Below are 24,007 nucleotides of genomic sequence, written 5' to 3' on the forward strand. Positions count from 1 at the left end.
CATATTGCCTCTGTATAAATCCATGGTACGCCCACATCTTGAATACTGCGTGCAGATGTGGTTGCCCCATCTCAAAAAAGATATGTTGGAATTGGAAAAGGTTCAGAAAAGGGCAACAAAAATTATTAGGGGTATGGAACAGCTGCCTTATGAGGAGAGATTAATAAGACTGGGATTTGTCAGCTTGGAAAAGAAATGACTAAAGGGGGATATGACAGAGATCTATAAAATCATGGTTGGTATGGAGAAAGTAAATAAGGAAGTGTTATTTACTCCTTCTCATAACACAAGAACTAGGGGCCACCAAATGAAATTAATAGGTAGCAGGTTTGAAAACAAACAAAAGGAAGTATTTTTTCACACAACGCACAGTCAACCTGTGGAACTCCTTGCCAGAGGATGTTGTGAAGGCCACGACGATAACAGGGTTCAAAAAAGAACTAGATAAATTCATGGAGGATAGGTCCATCAACGACTATTAGCCAGGATGGGCAGGGATGGTGTCCCTAGCCTCTGTTTGCCAGAAGCTGGGAATGGGCGACAGGGGATGGATCACTTGATGATTCCCTGTTCTGTTCATTCCCTCTGGGGCACCTGGCATTGGCCACTGTCAGAAGACAGGATACTGGGCTAGATGGACCTTTGCTCTGACCCCGTATGGCCACTCTTATGTTCTTATGAGTCACCTCTCTCTGTCTCTCTTTATTTCAGCAATGTGTGGAGGGGAGCTCTCTGCCATGGCAGGAGTCATCCTGTCCCCTAACTGGCCAGAGCCCTATGCTGAGGGAGAGGACTGCATCTGGAGGGTACACGTTGGGGAGGAAAAGCGGCTTTTCTTGGACGTCCAGCTGTGAGTACTTCACAGGGCCTGACATGGGCTGGGCTGATCCTTTTTCTCCAACAGCTGGTTTACCAGGTGTGATTGCTCTGCTGACACCAGAAACTGTTACAAGGCCTGGGTGTGTTGGTGGGACGTGCTGCCCTTTGCTGTGCTTAGACCTCAGCAGGTGGGCTACGCACAAAGTGACCACAGATAGCACTGTGCAAAGACAGGCCACCGTTACTAGCTGCCTCCATCACAGAGGGAAGCAAGTCTGGGCCCAAAAGTTCTAATCCTGCTTCTGTCTCTGAAACGGCGGGTCATCTTCAGAAGTCACCGAACCTCCGTGCCTCGGTTGTCCCACCCATTGGAGGGTCTGGGATATTAATGGGAGCAAAATGAACTATGCCATAATTTTAGATGCAGATCGGACAGGGACAATGATCTCCCCGGCCCAGCCAGGAAGAGGTGCTAAAAGGACGAGAAACTGCAAAACAATCTGAAGATGAAAAATATTACACAAGTGTCATTTGATTTATAACCCTAGATCACATTGCGTGGAAATCTGCTGGACTCATGGATGAAGGTTCTTAGCACAGATTCTGCCTCCTTTTGCAGAATCTGCAGTTTTAAACAGTGAAGCTTGTGGCCCATTTTGACAAGGGTCCCCATGCCAATATGGTGCCACTCGATCTGCAGCATGGCACCGCGTGCCTGCTCTAGATCATGTGGGTGGGCGAGAAAGCCCTTTAAGGGAGGTGTGTGCTCCCTGATCCTGGCAAAGGGCTACCCCAGCACGCATAGGGAGAAGGCAGATGAAACTCCTGCTGCTGTGGGGTTCTCTCCACCACCCAGCCTCGCCCTCTCTGAAACTTTCTCTTTTAGTCCCAGCCCCAGCTGGGCTCTAGCTGGGACCCTACTGGCCGGCTCTGGCCTAGGCTCCTTCTTGGCTGGGTTCTTTTAAGCTCTTTTCACTAGCACAGCATGAAATAATTTGTGACACACTTTGGGCTCGCTGCTCGGGTAATGAGGAGGGCTGCTCCAGAAGGGAAACGTGCTCTTCTCTTCATTTCACTAGCTAATTGTTCTTGAGATGGCTGTTGTGCTTGCAAGTCCTAATGCTGGAGGGAGCAATACCAGGGCTGCAGAAGATCAGCCTCAGCAAGGAATCATTTTGGCAACAATCAGCGCCATAGTTAGTTGAAAATCAGGGACTGGATCGTATTCCAGCCCAGCTCTGCAGTGCCATTATTATGCTATATTAACTTGCTCCCTCACTTAACCCTGCAGAAAAGCATTTCCCGACTCCCCCGTGGCTCACTGGCATTCAGACAGTGTCCGAAAGAACCATGCAACAGTCTCAGCTTGAGGGCCTGGTAGAGCCAACCGAAAGAGCTGTTTTCGGGGAGCATCCTGAGCTCCAGAGCTCTGGGCGTTTTGCTGCTAATGAGCCAGTCTAGAAGAGTGCTCAGAAAAGGGCTCCGGAGCAGGTAGAATGCTGTTTTGTGAAGACCTCGCCGTCACCTCTGCAGTTCATGCAATCTTGGATATCAAGGGAACTTGCTGTCCACGGATGGAATAGCTTCCGTCTAAAATAGCCTTTCGGGGGCCTGGCCTTTTGTTCTGTACAACTCAGCCCCTATCAGAAGGAGTGAAAGTATCCCAAACTCACGTCTATGGCCATGTTTTAGGAGCTGACACCAGTTCTCCAGGCAAGCTGGGCTACGGGCAGAGCCCACTGTCACTGCAGTAATTCGCTGGGTCTATGCATCAGACTCCAAAGCAAGGTCTCACACTCTCCACCTGGGCCTCAGACTTTTCTATGTAGCAAGGCTGGCTGGGGAACCATGTACAGGAAACAGCAGATACTTGGCTGCAGGCTGTAGTGCATCAGGGTTTTCTCAGTCGTTGCTGGCACACAGTGTATTACAGTTCAAAGAGGGTTTGGGCCTGTTTAGCCCTGAGAGTAGAGGCAGGTTGGCTGGGAAGCTGAGGAATGAGGATGAATTTTCTTGCAGTTCTTTCTCCCTTTGAAACTATTAAATGCTGGTGGAATTTAAGACGTCGTCATTCCCCAAATTACCAGCGGTAAAAGTCTGCTTTCCGAAATGTGGTCACAGCCCCAGGGAAGGCTGGTGGGCCAATTCTGTGACATCCTTTCAGGCATGGCCTGGATCGTTACTGGCCCAGAACGCCCATGGGTGAGACAGTTCGAAAATATATGCAGGTGTTTGAGTGTATCTGTTGCGAATCAAAATTCAGAGCAAATAAACACAAGACGCCAATCCCAAGCAGTGCCCTCTACAAATCTGGTTCTGCAAAAAACGTTCCGAGAACGGCCATAAACACGTCACCAGCCGCTGTTCCCTGGTCGTTTTCATGCACCCTTTAATTCCTACTTCAGTGTTTTTGGCACAGAACTGAGAACCTGGAAACAACTGCAGTAAAAATGGACTGTTAGGGCAGATGTTGTATTTACAAGGGCTTAGATAGCTTCTGAGTGAGTGACCTTTCCATAGGCATGAGGTGCAGAGGGGCTGCAAAAGGCAGCGTGTAAACACAGCATCCTCCTCTCACCTGGTACTTTTAACTCAGTCAAGTGTCCAGCAGATGGAGACAGGCAATAAATAATGACTTACCTACACTCTGGTAATCATGCAAGTGAGTGCCAATCACAATTTCCCTGGAGTATTGATAGGAATTGTACAGCATATGGGGCCCATGGGCTATCCAGTGTGATCTCCTGCCTCCAGCAGCCTGATGCTTTGCAGGAGGGCAAACACTCCTGTGATGCTCCTGTCTGGATAACACCTCACATAAGGCAAAGCCACTTCTTCACTGTGGTGACCTGCTAGTGCCCTAAGAGGTGCTGAGAGCTCCCCTTGCATTCTGCAAACATTTCACCATGGCCATAACGTTTGGCAGCAGGTGGGAATGTACTGGATGGTTCCTGGGAGCAGAGGGAGACTGACACAGGTTGGAAAGCAGGCGGGCTGAGTGTCCCTTTGACAAGCCTTGCCCTTGACAAACATGACTCATTTCAGGTCACAAATTGCACTTGACGTCCTCCCTCCTCTGTCATTCAGTTGCTCAATGGTCTACTCTAGCCTGTGAGAAAGTGGGACTGGGCTGGATATCTTTGTATGTGCCTGTTCCGCAAGTCGATCCTTGGCTCCGTGCAGTTGGTCACTTAGCTCAGAGACAACCAAGCCTTTGATGGGAACTTAACAGAGGAAAAAGAGAGCAAAAGAGTGAAGTGGGAATATGTAATAAAACTTCTCATGCGTACACGCATGCACGTACACACACAGGTGTGTTTATTGTGTGGAGAATGGCCCGGTTCAGTCTGTCTTTCTGCAAACCTGCTTCCGGATTTAGAAGCCTGCATGGCCATTCACTGATATAATGATCCCTTCCATCCTGTTTGCAAACAGCTTTTACTTCTCTTTCAGGCGGACCCAGGAAGTGTTCCCCAAAACAGGGGAAAGGTTTTATTAAAGACAGATGAGCTGGGGACTGAAGCCAGTCTCTGCCATGAATGAATCCCATGTTAACATGCTTGTCCAGGGCAGTCCAGAGCTACACACTAACTTGCATTATTTCCTGCATTCTTCTCCCCAATGTGCTCTGAGGCCCCCCACCAGCTCTGACCCTCAGACAGGTAGTTTGATGGTAGCCCTAGTTAGTAGGGCTGCCGTCACGGGCACTCCCACCTGTGGCTGTAGTTAAACCCCAGGACATTCTCTTTGCATGGGAACTTGATGAGGTCCAGGCAATAGAAACAGCATAATTCCATGGCAGCTAATATTTTCTTAAGGTGCTTATTGTCTCGGACACTTCCGAGAACTCTGTGTAACTTTGTGAGGCAGAGCACAGCCTACAGCCTACACACGGCATCCTGTCTACACAGCTCCCCACCCCATGGCTGCCCCAGCTGGCAAGGGCACAGTGCCAGAGCCCGTGAGGCAGCGGTGATGCTGCATGCCTCGTGGGGATGTTCCGCACAGCTCCCGCTCTGTAAGGAATTGTGTTTGAGGCTTTAAAAGCCACCAAGTCTGAGCCCCTGAGCTGTGGCGTGACTCCCACTCGATCACTCAACTGACAGAGCCGACAAGACAGTGTTGTGTGGCATGCACACTTCAGCAGAGCGTGACATGTTTCAATAAGCAAACAAGTGCGTGTGCCAATAACTACATCAATTTCCAGGCTCAGTACAGAGCTCTGGACTAGAAACTGGGCTCCCAGCATTTCTAGATGAGAGCTCTGCTATTAAGCTAAGTGCCAGGACAGACTCACACTCGTCACACTGCCTACAAATCCCTTGGCCTGGTTCACAGCTAAGTCAGAGCAAGTAGAGTCAGAATCAATGGAGGCGTCCAACGTGCATGAACCTCAGTGTGCGGGTGGGTTTGCTTTTCAGTTTGCTTGCCCTATGCACCATTGTTACAGGGATTGTTTCTGGGGCTGAACACACACTAGAGAGGCACGCATTGGTGTGAATGTCTTTGTCAGGAAATCGTCACAGTGGGACCCTCTCGGGTTTAAGGAGTGGAAGCCCGGAGCAAATCTGGATTGTGCGTGAAGGAGACGGTTGGGAAGACAGGGTTTCAGGGGGAGGCATCAGAGGGATTTTTCCTGCCTTTCCTGCCTGGCTTAATGTCGTTGCTGGGTTTGCTTGCCCTGTTAAGGGCTGCTCAGGCAGGAGGCCATTTGTAATGGGACCACAGCTTTGCTAAAACTAGCCACTGATCAGCCCTACACCCTAACAGCTGCGCCACTAGGTGGCGCTCTTTGTACACACAAAGAACAGGAGGACGTGTGGCACCTTAGAGACTAACCCATTTATCTGAGCATGAGCTTTCCTGAGCTTTTGTACACACAGTGACACACACGCACATGCTCTGGACGGGGTCCTACCTTGTGAGGCCATGCAGAGCTGGGCGGGCAGGCAGCCTCAGAGCCAGGGACAGCAGCTAGTGTCACCCAGTGTGGCCCAGTTAATGGGGCCTGGCTGCTAGTCGTGGAATAGTTTTAGTGCTGGTCACTCACTAGTGGGCATGTCATAGAATCATACAATCCTAGACGATCAGGGTTGGGAGGGACCTCAGGAGGTCATCTAGTCCCACCCCCTGCTCGAGGCAGGACCAGCCCCAACTAAATCATCCCAGCCAGGGCTTTGTCAAGCCAGGCCTAAAATTAGAGTCATCTGTAATCACTGACTCTAATTAATAGACAGTGGAATGCAGGGGAAAATCTAAGGGATTCTGCCCGCTTGACAAAGAGGCCTAGTTGCTATTTGGATGCAGGGACCCACGGGTGGGGCTGGGGCTGCACTGATGACCAGGCTACCAGTCTGGTTCTGAGGGAGCTGTGTCCCCAGCATTGCCTCGCCCAGAGTTACACAGCACCCACCCCGGGCTCTCAGGCGGGTAATAGAGGAATTCTCTCCTCATGGCTGCTCGCCAGTTTGTGCTGACAGTCTGAGCGCAGCCGCTTTTTGCTGCCTCGGGACTTAGGGCGCCTAACTGGCCAGTCTCAGTTAATGAGACAGGCAAGTTTTTGTGACACGCTAAATCCGTGGGATTGTTTGAACTTGTACGTGGGCTGCGCTTGGCAGGTGCAGGCCACATAGAAACATTGCCCCAGATAAGACGGATGAGGCTATTGAAAGGGAGTCTACAGGAAAACAGAAATTATTATTATTGTGTGCGTGGGTGTGTGTGCATATACACATACGTGTGTATTCACACTGGACTTCACATGTTCAAAGCACCGTGCAGATGTCATGTACCTGATCCAAAGTCTGTTGAAGTCAATGGAAAGACTCCCATTGCCTTCGATGGGTTTGGGGACAGGCCCTCACTAATTAACTTTCTCCTAATAGCTCCCAGCCCCTTTCCTGATTGGCCCCTGGACTCCATGTGTCTGGCTGCCTGAGAACCCCAGCACCCTGCCCCTGGGAGGTGCTGCACTGTGGGTGCTCAGCAGCTCTCTGAGTGGCAGGCCTGTTTCAGCATGGCAGGAGGGCTGCACGCCGCTTTGCCAAGGGGCTGCTGTCTCAGGCGGGTCCCTGGGCCCTTTCACTAACACGGCTGATAAAAGCACAGCGTGAGCTGCACCTGGCACTGAGCTCCCCTGGTCTCTCTCCGTTAGTGCGCGTGTGGGGACCAGTCCGGAATTTCCCCTCACAAGTTATTTTTCCCACAGCCGCCATGTGCTGCCGACAGAGCGCACGGTGGGCACCTGGCACCTTCTCAGGCTGCCAGAATAACCTTGCCACAGACAGGGCTGTGACTCGGAGCTTCACAGCTGCTGGCAGGGCGATGGAGGACCACAAGCCATAGTGACCTCTGAGGCAAAAGGCACATCCCATCTCCTCGCTGTCGCTTGCCCACAGTGGTAGCTATGGTGCTAAAAGGAAGAAAAATTAATAGTGAGAGAAACCTCCACCTGCCTGGAGAAGTGAGAGGGAGAGGACGGACCCCAAGGAGACATTGTCTTTGGAGGATCTGTTGAAATGATGCAGCTGGAAAAGGTACCAGAGGATGGAAGGACACTCTCCTCCTGTGTCCCTCCTAGGCTCAGCTGTGGGAACCAGCTCCAATTCCCTTGTCCTGGCTTTTCTTTCTTTTGTGGGATCAACACAGCTGCATGAAATGCATCCACTCTCCTGCCTGATTCCACCAGACCCGGACTGGATTCCGTGGCCACCGGAGACACAGAGACGTGAAGTAGGATTGGGCCCCCGCGGCCTCATGTGGCGCTCAAACAAGCCAGCAGCCTCACTGCAGGTGCAGGTGGCTAGACAGTAGGGTGGGATTCCTCTGCAAGCGCAGCCTGTGCTGAGAGCCACGGCCACGGGGATACTGCCAACGCAGAGAGACGCTCTTGTGATGCTACTTGGGGATTCCCGGAGACGGTCCCACAGAAGACCAAGTGCTATCTTAGAGTCAAAACGGTTTTAAAGCTTTCAGTGAAAATCCCAAGGCAGGGTTCCCGATGCACCTTCCCAGCTTTGTGGGCATTGGGGCAGGGCAGAACTGGGGGCCAGACAATTTGAAGTAATCAAACAGAAATGTCACCGTGGCAATGGTGTTTGCTGGAAAGCAGAGGTTTGCCCCGAGTGCCAGGGTTCTGCAGGGATTGGCTGGTTGCCTTCCCCGAAGAACCTTACTCAGACATTTGCATTTGCATCTCGAAGCAAAGCCGCACTAGACTGGGGTGGGTGTGGGGCAAGTGCCCCAACTGAGTGGCAGCCGTGATGGGACACTGCCTGCATAGGGCAAGAGAAAGCGTCGTAAAACCAGGGCACTCCCCAACAGCCTTTGCCCCACCTTAGCAAAGGGGCAGCTTCTCTCTCCCCTGTCAGCACTGCCATGTCCTGACCCTGCCTGGGCACCCCACTCCCTGGAGGTGTCCGTGCTGTGAGACACTATCAAAAGACTTACTAAAGTTGAGAGACAGCACATCTCCTCCTTCCCCACTGCCCACCAGGCTTGTTACCCTGGCAAAGAAGGATGTCAGGCTGGTTTGACACAATCTGTTCTTGACAAATCCATGTTGACTGTTATTTATCGCCCTATTATCTGCTAGGTGCTTACAAAGCCATTGTTTGATTATCTGCTCCATTATCTTTCTGGTACCGAAGTGAAGCTGACTGGTCTGTAATTCCCTGGATTGTCCTTATTCCCCTTTTCATAGAGCGGTGCTATACTCGCCCCGTTCCAGTCCTCTGGGCTCTCTCCCGTGCTCCATGAGTTCCCCAAGAGAATCGCGAATGGCTTAGCAAACTATTAAGCCATAGCTGGGCATTTAAAACTGGCACCAGCTGGACAGACCCACTAGGCATTTGCAGCAGCAGCTTCCATTTCCGGTTCAGTCTGTCCCACTGGGACAAAGGGCTTGCATGTGCCTGGGGAACCAGTGCCAAAGATGGGAGCTGGAAAAGCAAAGTACTGTTGAAAATACCAGCCAGGCACAGCAGGGAGTGTCTCTCTGAAGAGATCCGGCTGCCCCGTGGAAGAGAGCTAGAATCGGTTGGTACTGATCTGAAGCTTTGACAGCATGGCAGAGGAGGCAGAAGCTGCTATTTATTTATCAGTTTCTTCCCGGTTGATTTGTCACTTAGTGTGTCTCAGCTCATCTCTGTTCAGGCTGGCCCTGGCAGGAGATTTCCCAGCCCTGGGCTGACCGCTTGGGAGACGAGTTGTCTCTGTTCATCCCCAGATACAGCTGCGCTCCCTTCTTCCCCACCCGTTTGCCCTGGAGCCGGGGGAGAGGGAGAGGAGAGGGACTTCGGCCTCCAGGTGCCAATCAGTCATGAGCCTCTGCCACCAAATGAGGAGGTGGCCGGAGATCCCCCATCAGCGAGGTGTGTTCCTCTGATTTCCTCTGCAATCCCAGCCCCTGCATCCCACAGACAGCAGCTCTGCTTTGCCCCATCCAGAGCAGCACTCGATTAGCAGAGATTGAGAGGCCAAGGAACCCTGCTATCTGCTGATTTCCCTGGTCCTCCTGCACTCAGGTCCCTGAGGTACTGGGCTGTCTTTGGGAGGAGGGCTTGGCAGGCCTCGTGTTGGTCTCCCTTGCAGGTAGTGTGATTGGCAGGAATACAGACGCACACACCCCTTGTTAACCTGAAGACAGGATTGGGCAGTTATACTAGGTTGACTGCTGAGTGATAAGCCAAGAAGAGAGCCAGACCAGCAAAGGACCTTCGGAGACACAGGAGCTTGCAAGGATTTAGGTGCGACCCTGAGTGTAGCCAGGTGACCTGTTGTTCTCTGCAGAGGAGTCTGCGGAATTTTAATTTCTCCTAGCTGGTGACGTTCATCAACAGATTTCTCATCCTCCACTTCCCCCCAGTAGATTTCAGTCTCTGGAAGAGCAGTGCACTCTGCTGGCAAGGAAAAACTAGATGCTGCAATGAACTGACCAAAAGGTTGTTTGGATGCAGCAATGTGCACGGTCTGTTCAAAGCCAAGTGGGAGCCTTTACCTGGGAAGAGCCAGGCCTGCTGATCCTGGGGCATGCTCCTGTACCCTCTGCAGAATGTGGTCATTTGGTGAGAGTTTTCTCACTTTGGTACCTCAGCCATTTTATATGTAAAACACGAGGGAGAAATGATCAAATGTATCTTTTCCAGTGGAACCCTGTGTCGGATGGACTTTACTCAGAAATTCATCCCTATCCTCACCAAAGGGCTGCATGAAATTGCTTGAACTGGGTCTCCCTCCATTCATAATCCCAAACTGGCGAAGCGTCACACCAGTTGTGAAGTGCTGGAATGCATCAGACACAGAATGAACATGGCCCCCACACAGCTGTGATCTCTTTAGTGAAAAAGGATTGAGCTATGCTGCATTTCTTGTGTTTTTGACGGGCTGTGAGTTTACCAATGGCCAGTCACTCCAAGCCATTTCAGGCAGTGAGGCGATTATCGCTGGTAGGAGACAAATAACAGTTTGTCTTTTGACTTTTGACTTTTGTTATTAGTTTTGCATCATTTCATGTCCACTACATGCCACATGTACCATAGGCCAGCTACCCCATTAGCCAGCCAGATTGTGTGCCTGTTCTATCTCTGGGTGCAGTGTAGTTGTGGCTGGGTCTGTCCCAGGATATTAGCAGGACGAGGTGGGTGAGGTGATATCTTTCACTGGACCAGCTTCCCTTGGTGAGAGAGACATGCTTCTGAGCTACGCAGCGATGTGCTGCTGATATCCTAACATGGGGCTACTACAAATATTTCTCCCACCAGCCCTGACAGCCCCCTCTTTTGTCCTGGGGGGGGGGCATGTGCTCTCCAAGGGGGACAGGGAGGAAAGTCTGGCCAAGCTATGGTTTTCTCACAGCCCTGAGAGGGAGGCACCTGTGTGGCAAATGACTGTCTGTCAATGGACTTCTCTAGAGACACAGAGACTTCGCCACTGAAAGCCCCCCAGAGCACCCTGCTCCGCTTGTGTGATTTGGGGAGGGGAAGGAAAAGCTGGGGGTCTCCTGCCCTGGGGAGAGGTTTGGAAAATACCTGCTATGCGGTGCGTTCCGGTCCATTTTACAGGCTTGTCCTTCAGAAACCCTTGCCTGAGCCCCGGGAATAAAGCCTTGTCTACACTGGCCCGTTTCTGCGCAGTAAAGCAGCGTTCTGTGCTGTAACTCCCGAGGCACGCGCACTGCCAAGCCACTGTGCACGCAGACACTGTAAAAAAACCGCCCCAGTGAGAGGTGTGCAGCTTTCTGCGCCAGGGCTACGGTGCCACGGTGCCAGTGTAGACACCCTGGTCGATGACAGCCTCCGGGAGGCGTCCCACAAGGCCTGTTCTCGCCTCTGGTCATCGGTTTGAACTCTACTGCCCTGCCCTCGGGTGACCAACCGTCAGCCCCACCCCTTAAATTCCTTGGGAATTTTGAAAGTCCCCTTCCTGTTTGCTCGGTGATGCGTGCAGCGGTCTCGGCGCATCTTTCCAGGTGGCCAGGCCTGCTCTCACGCTTTCTGGACCAGATTTAAATTGCCCCTGAATTCAGTGGAGCTGCATTGATTTACACCAGCTCAGGCTGTGATGGCCCTGGCCATCACTGCCACTTGATTCCAGGGCCAGACCAGCACCAGCCTGTCAGAACCACCATGCCCCGAGCTCCTCCTAGTGATTCTCCTTCTCCTCACCGGAAAACTGGACATTCAGAGTGGTCAGAGGGCGGGCGGTGGAGCAGATGCTGGCTGTGCGAAGGGAGGGAGGCAGCAGTGAGAGGGGGAGACAATGCCCCAGGAGCAGGGTGAGAGCTAGGCACACACTGACCCAGAAGAAGGCTGAGAGGAGGCCCCGATGCAGGCCTGCAGCAAGCCACCGCAAGCTAGCAAGCAAGCAGACCCATTAAACGTCAGGGTGCATGTGAAATGGGACCCGGTGGTGCTGAACACTGCCTATTGCACACCTCGTTTCAGCCCTGGCTCCCTACTGGTCCCAGAGCCGCCTGTGAGGCTTCAGTTCCAGCGGGAACGTCAGAGGTATGGGATGTTGTGACATGACAACGGGAATGCTGAGCACAGACACCTCATTCGGCTTCAGAGAAGGAGCCAGTTATCTCATTTCCATGTTCCATAGCACTGAGCTTTCTGCCGTACAAAAGGAACAAAGAATTCAGTTCAATTAAGTTGTGGGAAATCCAGCCGTGCTGTCAGAAGGCAGCCAATGCCGGCAATGGGTGAAGAGGGGTGACGGTTGCTCATGGCACCACTATGGAAGAGCCCGAAGACACAGACGTGTTCTATGCTTCGTCCAGTCAGAAATCAGCCCCCTCTTGCTGTCCGTGCACCATACAGCCACGGGCACAGGCTGCAGGCTTTCAGGTCCACCGCAGCTCTGCAATACAAAGAGCATCGCTCCCTGTCCCACGCCCTGCTCACTAGCCCCGGATCGGCCCCTATGTTGATTCAGATGATAGCAGGCCCCTGTACAAGGCGTTCCCCTCTGTCTGCGGAGTCCTCCAGAAGCAGAGATGTCTCCGGGCACTCATCAGAACATTGGGTCCGCACACTTCACTTCCATACCCACGTCCTGGGCGTGGAACAGTGAGGTGAGTCTGCTGGGGGGTGGCTACAGGCCTCGTGGACATGTTTGGTGGGGTCATGGCCTGGAACTGGCAGGGTCCATTACCCACGTCCCTTGAGTCTGACTCAGTAACATGCTGGCTGGATTCCCCTGTGCGCCCGGTCTGACCAGGCTCCTCTCTGCGCTTCCCTTGCCAGCCTGAACCTGAGCAACAGTGACATCCTGACCATTTATGACGGGGACGAGCTCACGGCCCGTATCCTGGGGCAGTACGTCGGCAGCAGTGGCCCCCAGAAGCTCTACTCCTCCACCCCCGACCTCACCATCCAGTTCCACTCTGACCCCGCGGGCCTCATCTTTGGGAAGGGGCAGGGATTCATCATGAACTACATAGGTAGGTGCACCGCGGGGCCTGCACTGCGATCTGTTCTCGGGGCAGTGAGGCTGGACACGTTGCATCTGGGTGTGGCATCTGCCGGGGCCGCAACTCGGTGAATTCTAACCCAGAATCTGGGGCTGTGAGTGAGGGGATGCAGGTTTTCCGATGCTGAGCTACCTCACCCAGCGCAGCCAATGGGCCCCAAGGCTCCGGTTCAGCTCAGCCGATGCCATGCACTAGCCCTGGGCAGGCTGTTAGAGCAGCAGAGGTTCCCTGTGCTCCTCTGAAACCAGTAGCCACTATTACCTACATCCCTCAGGCAATGGCCACCTGCTACAGCCCTCTGTGGCTACTGTCCCTGGACTTCTGCCAGCCCTTGCAGCATCCTCCAGGCCCCCCTGGGCTGGACCAGACAGTGCTACCAAGGGCCATGGGGAAAGGCCAGAGTGATGCTCGCTGCCTTGGGATTGGGGGTGGGAGGTGCTTGATGCTGACTGACAGCTCCGTGGGGATAGCCTGGCCTCTGAGCCTTAGCTGGGGCAGGTCACGCATCCCACTTTCTGTTTAAAAGGCACCGTGGGACAGGATCCCTCTAACTCACTCATTCTGCACACGCCACCTAGTGTCCTCCTGGCTTCCCCGATGCATGGCCTGGGGCTGACCCACTGCACAGGGGTGGGTTGCATTAGCATGGCTGTAGGAGAGCTTTGGTCAGACTCATCCGTTGGTCCCTCAACACTGACCCAGACTGGTGCTGGGCTACCCCGTACAACATGTGCATTGCAATGCTCCAGCTGCATCCGGAGCCCAGTTCGTGCACACACAGAGCACCCGGCTTGCACACACCTGGCTTGCATGCAGGCAGAGAGCCTGGCACCGCCCCAGGAGTTGGCAGTGGTGCCCAGGGAGCATTTCTCCTTCCCACCCGCATGTACTGCATGCGCTATTAGAGCAGTCAGAGAATGAGATGCAGTGCAGGTCATCTGTGATCTGCAGGGCCGCTTCTGTAAAGCGCCACCCTGCATCTGTGGACAGAGCTATCAGTTTATGAGTGTTTTAAAGTCAGACTTTAGAAATGTAGAGGGCAGGAAAAAATATGCTGGAGCAAATTAGCCCTGAACTGTAAGTACTGTGCTCAGACATCGCTGCTTTAATAGGATGTGTAAAAAATCAAACCTGCAAATGGCTCCTGCTAAAATGATTCTAATGCGGACAAACTGTGTTTAGCATCCAAATCAAGGCAAATGTCCCAGGAGGCTTTGGTTAGTCAGGAATTCCCCATGGCCAGCCCAGGGCATTATACTTCCCATCCTTTGGGATCTGGGCCCAGGAGGGTATTTAAACTCCTCGTTAACGATAGGACAGATTTAGTTTCTAACCCCGACCGAAGGATGCTTTCGGGCAGCAACAGTCAGGTGTAATGGCCCATGCACACCGCTTGCCTGGGCAGCGAAGGGATGCTTAGGAAGCGCCACCCATTTCTGAAAATGGTGAGGGTCTAGCAGGATTTTTGAAGCCTCTAAACCCAGCCCTAAGCCGGTGCTGTGCAGATCACACTGTGCTGTGACGCTCCTGCTGCAGACTGGGATGTGGACTGCGTGGCACCAGCCCAGCCAGGGCTAGGAAGTGGCCGGCTGTGTGCTTTTCACATTCAGAGCTGGAAGGCTTCTGAGTCACCAGCTTCACTTTGTAAATCAAATAACCCTGCTCCAGGCACCCTGTGCAGCACCTAGAAAGGTCGCCCACGGTTGGCGAGGAAGCAAGCAGGCAGGCCAGGGGCGATCTGCACCGATTGTTCAGTACTAGCCAACATCTTTCTGTGGTTCCAGAGGTCTCAAGGAACGACTCATGTTCAGACCTGCCTGAAATTCAGAATGGGTGGAAGACCACATCACACGCAGCACTAGTGAGGGGGGCCAAGATCACCTACCAGTGTGATCCAGGATATGACATCGTCGGAAGTGACACGCTCACCTGCCAGTGGGACCTCACCTGGAGCAGCGACCCTCCGTTTTGTGAAAAAAGTAAGACAACATCCCCCCACACACACACATTGCTTAGTATTGCTGGGTTCATGCACACAGTCAGCCAGGTCCAAAGCCCATTCAGATCAATGGGGAGCTTTCCTTTGACAACTCTGGACCAGACCCATTAAACGTCAGGGTGCATGTAAAATGGGACCCAGTGGTGCTGAACACATGCCGAATAAAACGTTTTCCAACATCCTTCACATGATTTTGCAGTGGACTCCACACCAGTGCATTTCAGGGCTACTGATCTGTTTATCTGCCCCCCCTGCCTGCCTTCCTATTTTGCTGCTTGTCCTATGTCATGTTCCTGTGAGGAGTTACAGAACCTGTTTGTCTCTAGTTATGTACTGCACAGACCCTGGGGAAGTGGACCACTCGATCCGTTTAATTTCTGATCCAGTGCTGCTGGTTGGAACCACCATTCAATACACGTGTAACCCAGGCTTTGTACTGGAAGGAAGTTCCCTTCTGACATGTTACAGCCGTGAAACAGGAACTCCAATCTGGACATCCAGGCTACCGCACTGTGTCTGTAAGTTGGGCTCAGTTCTCTATGGTTTTGCAATTATTTCTCTTCTCGTGACTGCAGTTTTACTTTACTCCTTGTTATCTGAATTGATTTGCAAGTTTCCCATTGGAAATTCAGAACCCCCTGGAGCAAGCAGCGAATGTGCCCAGCGTCCCAGCAGACAGTCAGTACCAAACATACTGAGCCAGTCATCAGAAACAATCGTTCCTATTCTTTCACTTCGTTTCCTCCAGGCTTTTTCCTCCTTTCAACAGCTAGATCTTTAGGGACGTTCTCCCCACAATAGCCACAGATGCTGTACAGCAGATACCATGTGGGCTGCACTGGTCCCATCCATCCAGGAGGCCTTTTCTTTGTTGCCGGAACTTTGAAGCATCCCTTCCTCCACACCAGCAATTCAAAGCAGTTAATAACAATTCAAATAACCAGGGTCTAGAATAAGAGGATAAGTAAAAGCTCATTAAAGAGGCTGATGAGCAGCAGTGTAATAGAAACACCCCTGATGGCAGGTCTCTCTGCAGCAGCCCCTGCTGCTGAAATCGCTCTGTGGGTTTTGTTCTGTGGCCTCCCATCTCATTTGCAGGAGCTCACCTGGAGACCTGTGTCACCCCATCTCCCTGGAGGGGTGCTACCAGCTCCTGACCCTGCCTGCTGATGAGTTCAGATACTGCCAGAGCGGAAGGCAACACTGACTGGCGCAGGAAAGGTGAAGAAACACAGTATCTTTCCTGCTCAGCAGCTGCTGCCACTTTGCCCCCCAGCTCCTGATCCAGAGCAAAGGCCACCCCAGCTGTACGCTGGCTGTTAACATCAGCAAAGCTGGTCAAATCCCTATTATTGCGAGAAAGAGCTGCCTTGATTTCATTTTTCACATCCTGGTTATCACTACAAAAGGTTTTTTTTCTCCTGCTGATAATAGCTCACCTTAACTGATCACTCTCCTTATAGTGGGTATGGCAACACCCATTGTTTCATGTTCTGATCTTGTCCCTGTGGGTCCCGCACTTGCAGGCAGTTTATGCTAGCTTCAGAGGCTCACTGCAACCCTCCACCTAGCCCTTCTCTCTCGAGGGCCAGGGATACAGTCTGCTGAGCCCTTTTCATCATAAGCCAGCAATGGAGGTTGGTGAGAGAACTCCCACAGTCTCTGTTGCTCCTACGGCCTCATGCCAAAACAGTTTAGCCTCCTGTCCTGACAGGGACCTGTCTTCCCCTCCCAGGAGGTGTTTCTGTAGTGGCAGGTTGGGGGGAACCCAGGCCCGCCCTCTACCCTGGGTTCCGGCTCAGGGACCCTAATGGTAGCAGCTGTTGGCAGCCAACCTTTCACTGCCAGAGTTGCTACATTTCCCTGGGCCACTTCCCCACAGCTCTCCTGCTTCTCCCTTACCTTAGGGCTCCCTTACCAATGACTTGAGGGTGTCTTCATTAACTAGCCCTTCATCCACACTTCCTCTCTTCTGGCTCCCTAGCTCTCCTCTGCTTGACTGGAGTGAGCCCTTTTATAGTATCAGAGGGGCCTTAATTAGAGTCAGGTGGTCACATTATCTTAATGGCCTCACCTGACTCTTTGCAGGTTAATTGGAGTCAGGTGTTCTCATTAGCCTGGAGCAGCCCCTGCTCTGGTCAGTCAGGAACAGAAAACTGTTAATCCAGTGGTCAGTAGATCTGCCTTCTGCTACTCTGCTGAACCCAACTGGCCTGGGTCTAGCACAATATATATGTCTTCCTACTGTATTTTCCACTGCATGCATCCAATGAAGTGGGTTTTAGCCCACGAAAGCTTACGCCCAAATAAATTTGTTAGTCTCTAAGGTGCCACAAGTCCTCCTAGAGCATTCAAGGGAGCACAGTGCAAAAGTTCACCTTCTGGGACACTTAACTGCTGTTGAAGAGACTAATATACCAGGCTACTGCCTGACATCCTGTGACTCTTTAACCAAATCTAGTTGATGAAGGTGAGGAAAAAATAAATCCAGTCATTACTGTGGCTGTGGCTTAGATCTGCACAGTCCTGGGCTGACGGCTAGGTAAAAGCGCGGGACAGGCAGGGAAAGCATGACTCACACTGGGAATGTTTCTTTTCAGCTGAAGAGTCCCTTGCCTGTGATAATCCAGGATTACCTGAAAATGGCTACCAAATACTCTACAAACGACTATACTTGCCAGGCGAATCCTTGACGTTCATGTGTTATGAAGGCTTTGAGCTAATGGGCGAGGTTACTATCAAATGCATTCTGGGCCAGCCGTCCCATTGGAGCGGACCCCTGCCCATCTGCAAAGGTAACGAGCTTTCCGAGACAGCTGGAAAACAAGATCACACTTTGGGAAGGGGCTGGAATCGACAGGGATTTGCAGGTGTCCTCAGCTAGTTCCCACCACACCAGAGAATTAGCTTTGAGCAGCGACCTCCTCCAGCATGGAGATTTGTCCCCATTCTCACCGCCATTAAAAGGCAGCAGAGCATGTCACTGCAGCTGCAGCCCCTCCTTAAGAGCTCCTTCTTTTGTTTTACCAGAAGCCCTGAAAACAAAAGGCTCTCCGGCTGTCACCCAGGCTCTTGACACATTGGTGTCGCCAGGGTTCCAGCCAGCCGAGCTTTTGGTGGTTGTTACAGATTTATCTTTAAGAGGTTCTGCCTGCCCGGGGGAGGGAATCCATCTCAACACCTTTCTCGTGAACTGTGTTGGAAGCTGTTAACTAGCAGCCATTGCCTAGCACATGTGCAGACAGGGCTGGGGAAAGCAGGAATGGTCCTCAGAGTTTCCAGAGGGGTCTGGATTCTGTCCCAAGTCCTGTGAACGCTTTGTTCTACATTTCTCTATGTGTACCTTAGTGATTCTGCCTTGGGTTACTAGTTGATGACAATGGCCATGACCCTTGGCCCAAAGAAAGCCCTGCTTGATAAACTGGCCAGTTTTCAGTTGGAGTCTATTTCATAGACACAAGGAGGGACCTCCTGGTAACACTTTAAACGGCAGGGAATAAATACCACTTGTAAATTGCACAGTAACAGTGTCCCTGGAACAGCAGCGTATTCCCGGGCTTTTGCAGATTGCTCAGGAGAGGGTAATGTAATTCCCCTGGGCCCCAGGCTTCAGTGTGCAGCTGATTTGCCCTGAGGTGATATGGTGCTTGCTGTGAGGCCAGTCCGAGAATGCCTTAAATGGGTGTAGAAAGGCCAAAAGCATCCAAAGGGCTCAGGGTTGGTGACACGGTTTGGGGTCTGTGGAGAGAAGCAGAGACCCCAAATTGGGGGACTCCCCATGCCCACATGCTGATGGAAGAGACCTCTGGGATGTGTCACTGCACAGGGCAGGGGCATGGGTGTGAATGGGAGGGAAAGTTGAGAAGGATGCACAGACACAAGGACACTCACCTGGGATGCCCACCAGAACTTTATTTCCTCTCTCTCCTAAAACAAGGACAAGAGGATATTCAATGCAATTGAAAGGCAGCACATTTAAAACTGATGCAAGGAAATCTCCTTTTACTCAGCATGGGATTAGCCTTTGGAACTCACTGTCACAAGATGCCATTGAGACCAAGAGCAGAGCAGGATTCAAGAAAGAAACAGACACTGATATGAATAATGAGAGCGGCCACAGTTAAATTAGATAGGGCTGAAAATATTAACGAAGGTTATAAACTCTCACGCTCAGGGCATAAGGCAACTGCTTTTGACGGGGTTTCAGGAAATGTCCCCAAAGGGCAAGTTATTCCATAATCACCCACTGTGGGCTTTCCGGCACCTTTCTTGGAAGCATTTGAAACAACCCACTCTTGGAGAAAAGAGAGCAGACGAGATGGCCCATCAGATGTTCCTATGAAAGTGCTCAGCAAGTGTCCCCTGAAGGAGGAGATCCAGGGGGTTTTCTTATGCTGCTGGGAATGACCTTCTGGCTAGTTCTAATTTCTGGCCTGGGGCACTAGAGTTTTCACAAAGAGGAAAAACAGTAAATCCAGCTGAGGGAAATGTGGGTATTTTTCATGTTTCACACGAGGCTGCCAGCCCCCATGACCATCTTAAACCCTGCCAACAATTCCCAATTTCTCTTGCAGTGAATCAAGACAGTTTTGAACACGCTTTACAAGGTGAGTGAAATGCATTTGTTGGAAAATCCCAGTCAGGCAGATGTCTGGCACCTCTCTCTGGAGAGTGCAGCACCTGCATTTGATCACACAACGCAAACCAATTTGCAACAAGTATGCATTGTAGCATTGCCCTTGCTCTTCAGTTCAGAAATTAGAGACAATGGAATGTGGCTGGGCTGACCACTCTGCATGGGAGGGTGTCACGTGCCCTCAGTACAGGACTCTTCAGAGGGATGGAATATTTGGGGAGGTCCTCTGGGCAGAAGGGCTTGATCTGAGGTTTTGAGTACTTGTGGTACCCAATGGTACTGCAGCTGGGACCACTGGATAGCAATTGCATTTCAGACAGTAAAATCTCTCTTTCACCTGCCCGTCTCCTACAGGGCATTTCGAGGCCCCTCTTTGTGCTCCCAGCTGACAGTGGGACATTAGACAACAGATGGGGTTGGTTTGGGCTTGTGAAGAAACCTGGCTTTTGCGGTTACATTTCAAACAAGCAGCATTCTGCAGCTGGCCGCAGAGACAAGGCAGCACCGTGCGGGGAGGGAAAGGTTAGGAGGGAAGAAAGCCCGAGGGGGGGGAATCTCAAACGTTTGGCCTATGGGAACATAATGAATACTGTGTTTTCAGTAGCGGAAGCTGCCGCAGAGACGTCGCTCGAAGGGGGAAACATGGCGCTAGCCATATTCATCCCGGTGCTGCTCATCTCACTACTGCTGGGCGGTGCATATATCTATATCACAAGGTGGGGACCACTGTCACAGCAACACGGAGCACTTCTCCAGGGCCTTGACGCCAGGGATCTCAGAGCGCTGGGCAAAGAGCAGCTCATAAGCCTCCCCGTGCCCGCTGAGGCAGTGCTGTGCCCCTCATGAGAGGGAGCACCCAGCAGCTACCCCCGGAACCTGTGGGTGCTGAGGGAGCCAGGCAGCTCCGAGAATCAGGCCCTGACCTTGCAGGGTTTGCTGCCAGGAGTGAGTGATCTCGGTGCTAAGCGGTGAATGCAGGAGGGAGAGCAAAGGGGAATGGGCAATTTGGGAGCGTGAGCGTGGGCTGCCTTGCTCGGTGCATGTCACCAAGTGACCCCATTGGCTTCACCAGCCCACGTGCGCGAGCCGCTGGGGCCTGCGTGGTTCTGACCCAGTGAGGTGACGTCTCTCACTTGCTTCTCTTTTTCTCAGATGTCGGTACTACTCCAACTTGCGCTTGCCCCTCATGTACTCCCACCCGTACAGCCAGATCACAGTGGAGACGGAGTTTGACAACCCAATTTACGAGACAGGGGTGAGTTGGCCTTTCAGTGCCTCAGTTCTCTCCATCTGTACATTACATTAAATTGAAGGTGAAGGCCTGGCACAGACTCACAGCAAGAGGGATTTAGAGTAGCAGCCGTGTTTGTCTGTATCCGCAAAAAAGAAAAGGAGGGCTTGTGGCACGTTAGAGACTAACAAATTTTATTTGAGCATGAGCTTTCGTGAGCTACAGCTCACTTCATCAGATGCATTCAGTGGAAAATACAGTGGGGAGATTTATATACACAGAGAACATGAAACAATGGGTGTTACCATACAGATTGTAACGCGAGTGATCAGGTAAGGTGAGCTATTACCAGCAGGAGAGAAAAGAAAAGCTTTTGTAGTGATAATCAAGGTGGGCCATTTCTTGGTCTCAGTGTCACAAGTACTCCTTTTCTTTTAGCAAGAGGGAAGGTTACGAACCCCCCTCAAGACTCCCCATGAGAGACCATCTCTGCTTATCTCCCTCCCTGTCACGGTGGGCAGATGATGCAGCAGGTCAGCCAGAAAAATCAGCCTTTACGGGAGTTTCAATGGCACCAGCATTTCCACCCCACCCTGGGGACACGGTGAGCCAGACCATCAGAGCGCGGGGCATTAGAGTTTAGCCAAGGAGGGTCTGCCAGGGGTCGCCCTGCTCCGGTCTCTTTTCTCACCACAAACCCTCGGAGACCTTCTCCTGGTCACTCCCTCTGTGCAGTTTATTTACAGTGTTCCATCCAAATGTGTGCGACTCTGTATTTACAATAGCAGACACTTCTTAGCTCACTCAGCAAAGGAGGGGAGAGACAGACGGCACCTTCCCCCTGAAAGCTCTTTCCTGGCTCTGACTCCCAAAAGCCTGCCTGTCCATCTCTTCCCCCCAGGCATGTCCTTCCTGTACCTTTTCTACCTGCTGGGCTGATGGGTTAATTAGCCGTGTATCATAGAAGATTAGGGTTGGAAGAGTCCTCAGGAGGTCATCTAGTCCAACCCCCTGCTCAAAGCAGGACCAACCCCAACTAAATTATCCCAGCCAGGGCTTTGTCAAGCTGGGCCTTAAAACCTCTAAGGAAGGAGATTCCACCACCTCCCTAGGTAACCCATTCCAGTGCTTCACCACCCTCCAAGTGAAATAGTTTTCCTAGACCTCCCCCACTGCAACTTGAGACCATTGCTCCTTGTTCTGTCATCTGCCACCATGAAAACAGCCGAGCTCCATCCTCTTTGGAACCCCCTTCAGGTAGTTGAAGGCTGCTATCAAATCCCCCCCCCAATTCTTCTCTTCTGCAGACTAAATAACCCCAGTTCCCTCAGCCTCTCCTCGTAAGTCATGTGCCCCAGGCCCCTAATAATTTTCGTTGCCCTCCGCTGGCCTCTCTCCAATTTGTCTTCATCCTTGTTGTAGTGGGGGGACCAAAACTGGATACAATACTCCAGATGTGGCCTCACCAGTGCTGAATAGAGGGGAATAATCACTTCCCTCGATTTGCTGGCAATGCTCCTACTAATGCAGCCCAATATGCTGTTAGCCTTCTTGGCAACAAGGGCACACTGCTGACTCATATCCAGTTTCTCATCCACTGTAATCCCAAGGTCCTTTTTTGCAGAACTGCTGCTTAGCCAGTTGGTCTCCAGCCTATAGCGGTGCATGGGATTCTTCCGTCCTAAGTGCAGGACTCTGCACTTGTCCTTGTTGAACCTCATCAGATTTCTTTTAGCTCAGTCCTCCAATTTGTCTAGGTCACTCTGGACCCTACCCTCTCCCCCCAGCTTAGTGTCATCTGCAAACTTGCTGAGGGTGGAAGTGCAGTCCATCCCATCATCCAGATTATTAATGAAGATGTTGAACAAAACCAGCCCCAGGACCGACCTCTCTCCAGTTCAATCCCAATCCATCAGGCCCAGCTCTGCCTTGCAGGTTTGCTCTGGGGCAATGGAACTGGTGATGCAGTGATCAGAGTGCTGGTCCAGCTGCTGTCCAGCGGAGCCTGGCAAAGGAAGATGCAGAGGAAGCCATTTGGAAATGATGATGAACCCATTGCAGTGGGGCTGCTTGGCCTTGCAGAGCTGGGAAGGGGAAGCCACTCTGCCATGGAATGAAGTCTCAGGGAGTCCTGAAAGCCTCCCGCAGTGTGTCATCCAGAGACAGCATGGCTCTATGCGAGCCCCTGGGCCACCACATTGACTCACACCAGGAGAGAGGGGCTCACAGAAGTTCTGTTCAGTGCAGCATCCCCTGCTCCTCTCCCTGCCCTCCGGGCAGCTTGAGGAGCACATCAGGACCCTGCTGTCTAGTGCGAGGGAGCTAGAGGCTACAAGTTATCCACCCAGGGGCCAGAAGAGGTGCTGGCTTAACGCAGGGGGTTTGCCTTAATGTAACTAATACCCTCCTGCTGACCTCCCCTCTCCTGGCCCTTTGGTGTGTGAGACTCCCTCGGGCGCAGCTAGGACCCCCGACCCCACTCAGAGCTGAGGTGTAAAGCGGGGGGTGCGAGTGGCTCTGTGGAGTCTGCAGTGACATGACATGCAGGCTGTGGGGCAGGTACAGCAGTTACACTGAACAAGTGCCCCCCAAGGTGCCTCTGAGCTAAGCCCAGTGCCGGGGGAAACTGCGGGGCCTGCTGGAAGTACCATCCTCACCTCCTGCCGCTGCTTTACACAATGGCTTCTGTCTAACTTCTAACTGGGAGAGGGCCAGATCCTACCAGGTGCTGAGCACCCCAGCTCCCGTTACGTGCAAGGGAAGTGAGGTGAGAGTTGAGGGTGCTCAGCATGTCTCATGCCTAAGCTCTGAGTTCCATGCTAGGACAATGGGCATGTTTGAGCAGCCAGGCGTGAGTGTCTGGGGGCATGAGAAATAAGGCAGTGCCTTGGCGTGAGTTAGGTCTTCAAATCCGTGTTGCCTGCTCTCAGTTTTATCACGAGCCTCACAATATTTGGTGTTTGACTCAGAGCCCCGGCTCCCACAGGCAGCAGATTGGGTAAGAATCTCATCTTTTATTTTAAAAAGCCAGCTTCCAGCCCCTGTGGTTGTGAACAAAAGCTGGGAAATGTGGCCCACGTGTGACCCAAAGACTCGGAAACCAGAAGGCAGAGTAAAAGACCCCCAATGTATTATTTGTTTAAACCTCACGATTTTTAAACCGATCTTGTGATTTTGGGAACCTGATTTATGATTTCTGAATGTCCAGGGTTGGCCACACTTTTGTCTCCATGAGAAAACTGTACCAAACAACAAATTGGTTTAGAAGTGGTTCTGGTTAAATTGACATAGCCCTCTCGCATGGGCACTCTTCAATAGAAATCAAAGGTAGACACCAGGGGCTTTGAA

At 52.0% G+C, this 24,007-nt stretch overlaps 1 protein-coding gene across 2 annotated transcripts in view; it reads left to right on the forward strand.

Moving 5' to 3' along the window:
- The window catches only part of SEZ6L (seizure related 6 homolog like), a 150,694-nt gene that overhangs the window by 121,236 nt on the left and 5,451 nt on the right, over positions 1–24,007 (forward strand). The window contains exons 9-16 of one of the 2 annotated variants that reach the window (XM_073312323.2): positions 712–850; positions 12,567–12,763; positions 14,578–14,772; positions 15,119–15,310; positions 17,393–17,587; positions 19,367–19,399; positions 20,030–20,144; positions 20,581–20,683. In XM_073312323.2, the coding sequence (XP_073168424.1) occupies positions 712–850; positions 12,567–12,763; positions 14,578–14,772; positions 15,119–15,310; positions 17,393–17,587; positions 19,367–19,399; positions 20,030–20,144; positions 20,581–20,683 (1,169 nt within the window). The remainder of the gene's footprint in view (positions 1–711; positions 851–12,566; positions 12,764–14,577; positions 14,773–15,118; positions 15,311–17,392; positions 17,588–19,366; positions 19,400–20,029; positions 20,145–20,580; positions 20,684–24,007) is intronic. The other variant, XM_073312324.2, reaches the window with a different exon arrangement.

This window comes from Lepidochelys kempii, chromosome 15, assembly GCF_965140285.1.
Source record: "Lepidochelys kempii isolate rLepKem1 chromosome 15, rLepKem1.hap1, whole genome shotgun sequence".
Lineage (NCBI taxonomy): Eukaryota > Metazoa > Chordata > Testudines > Cheloniidae > Lepidochelys > Lepidochelys kempii.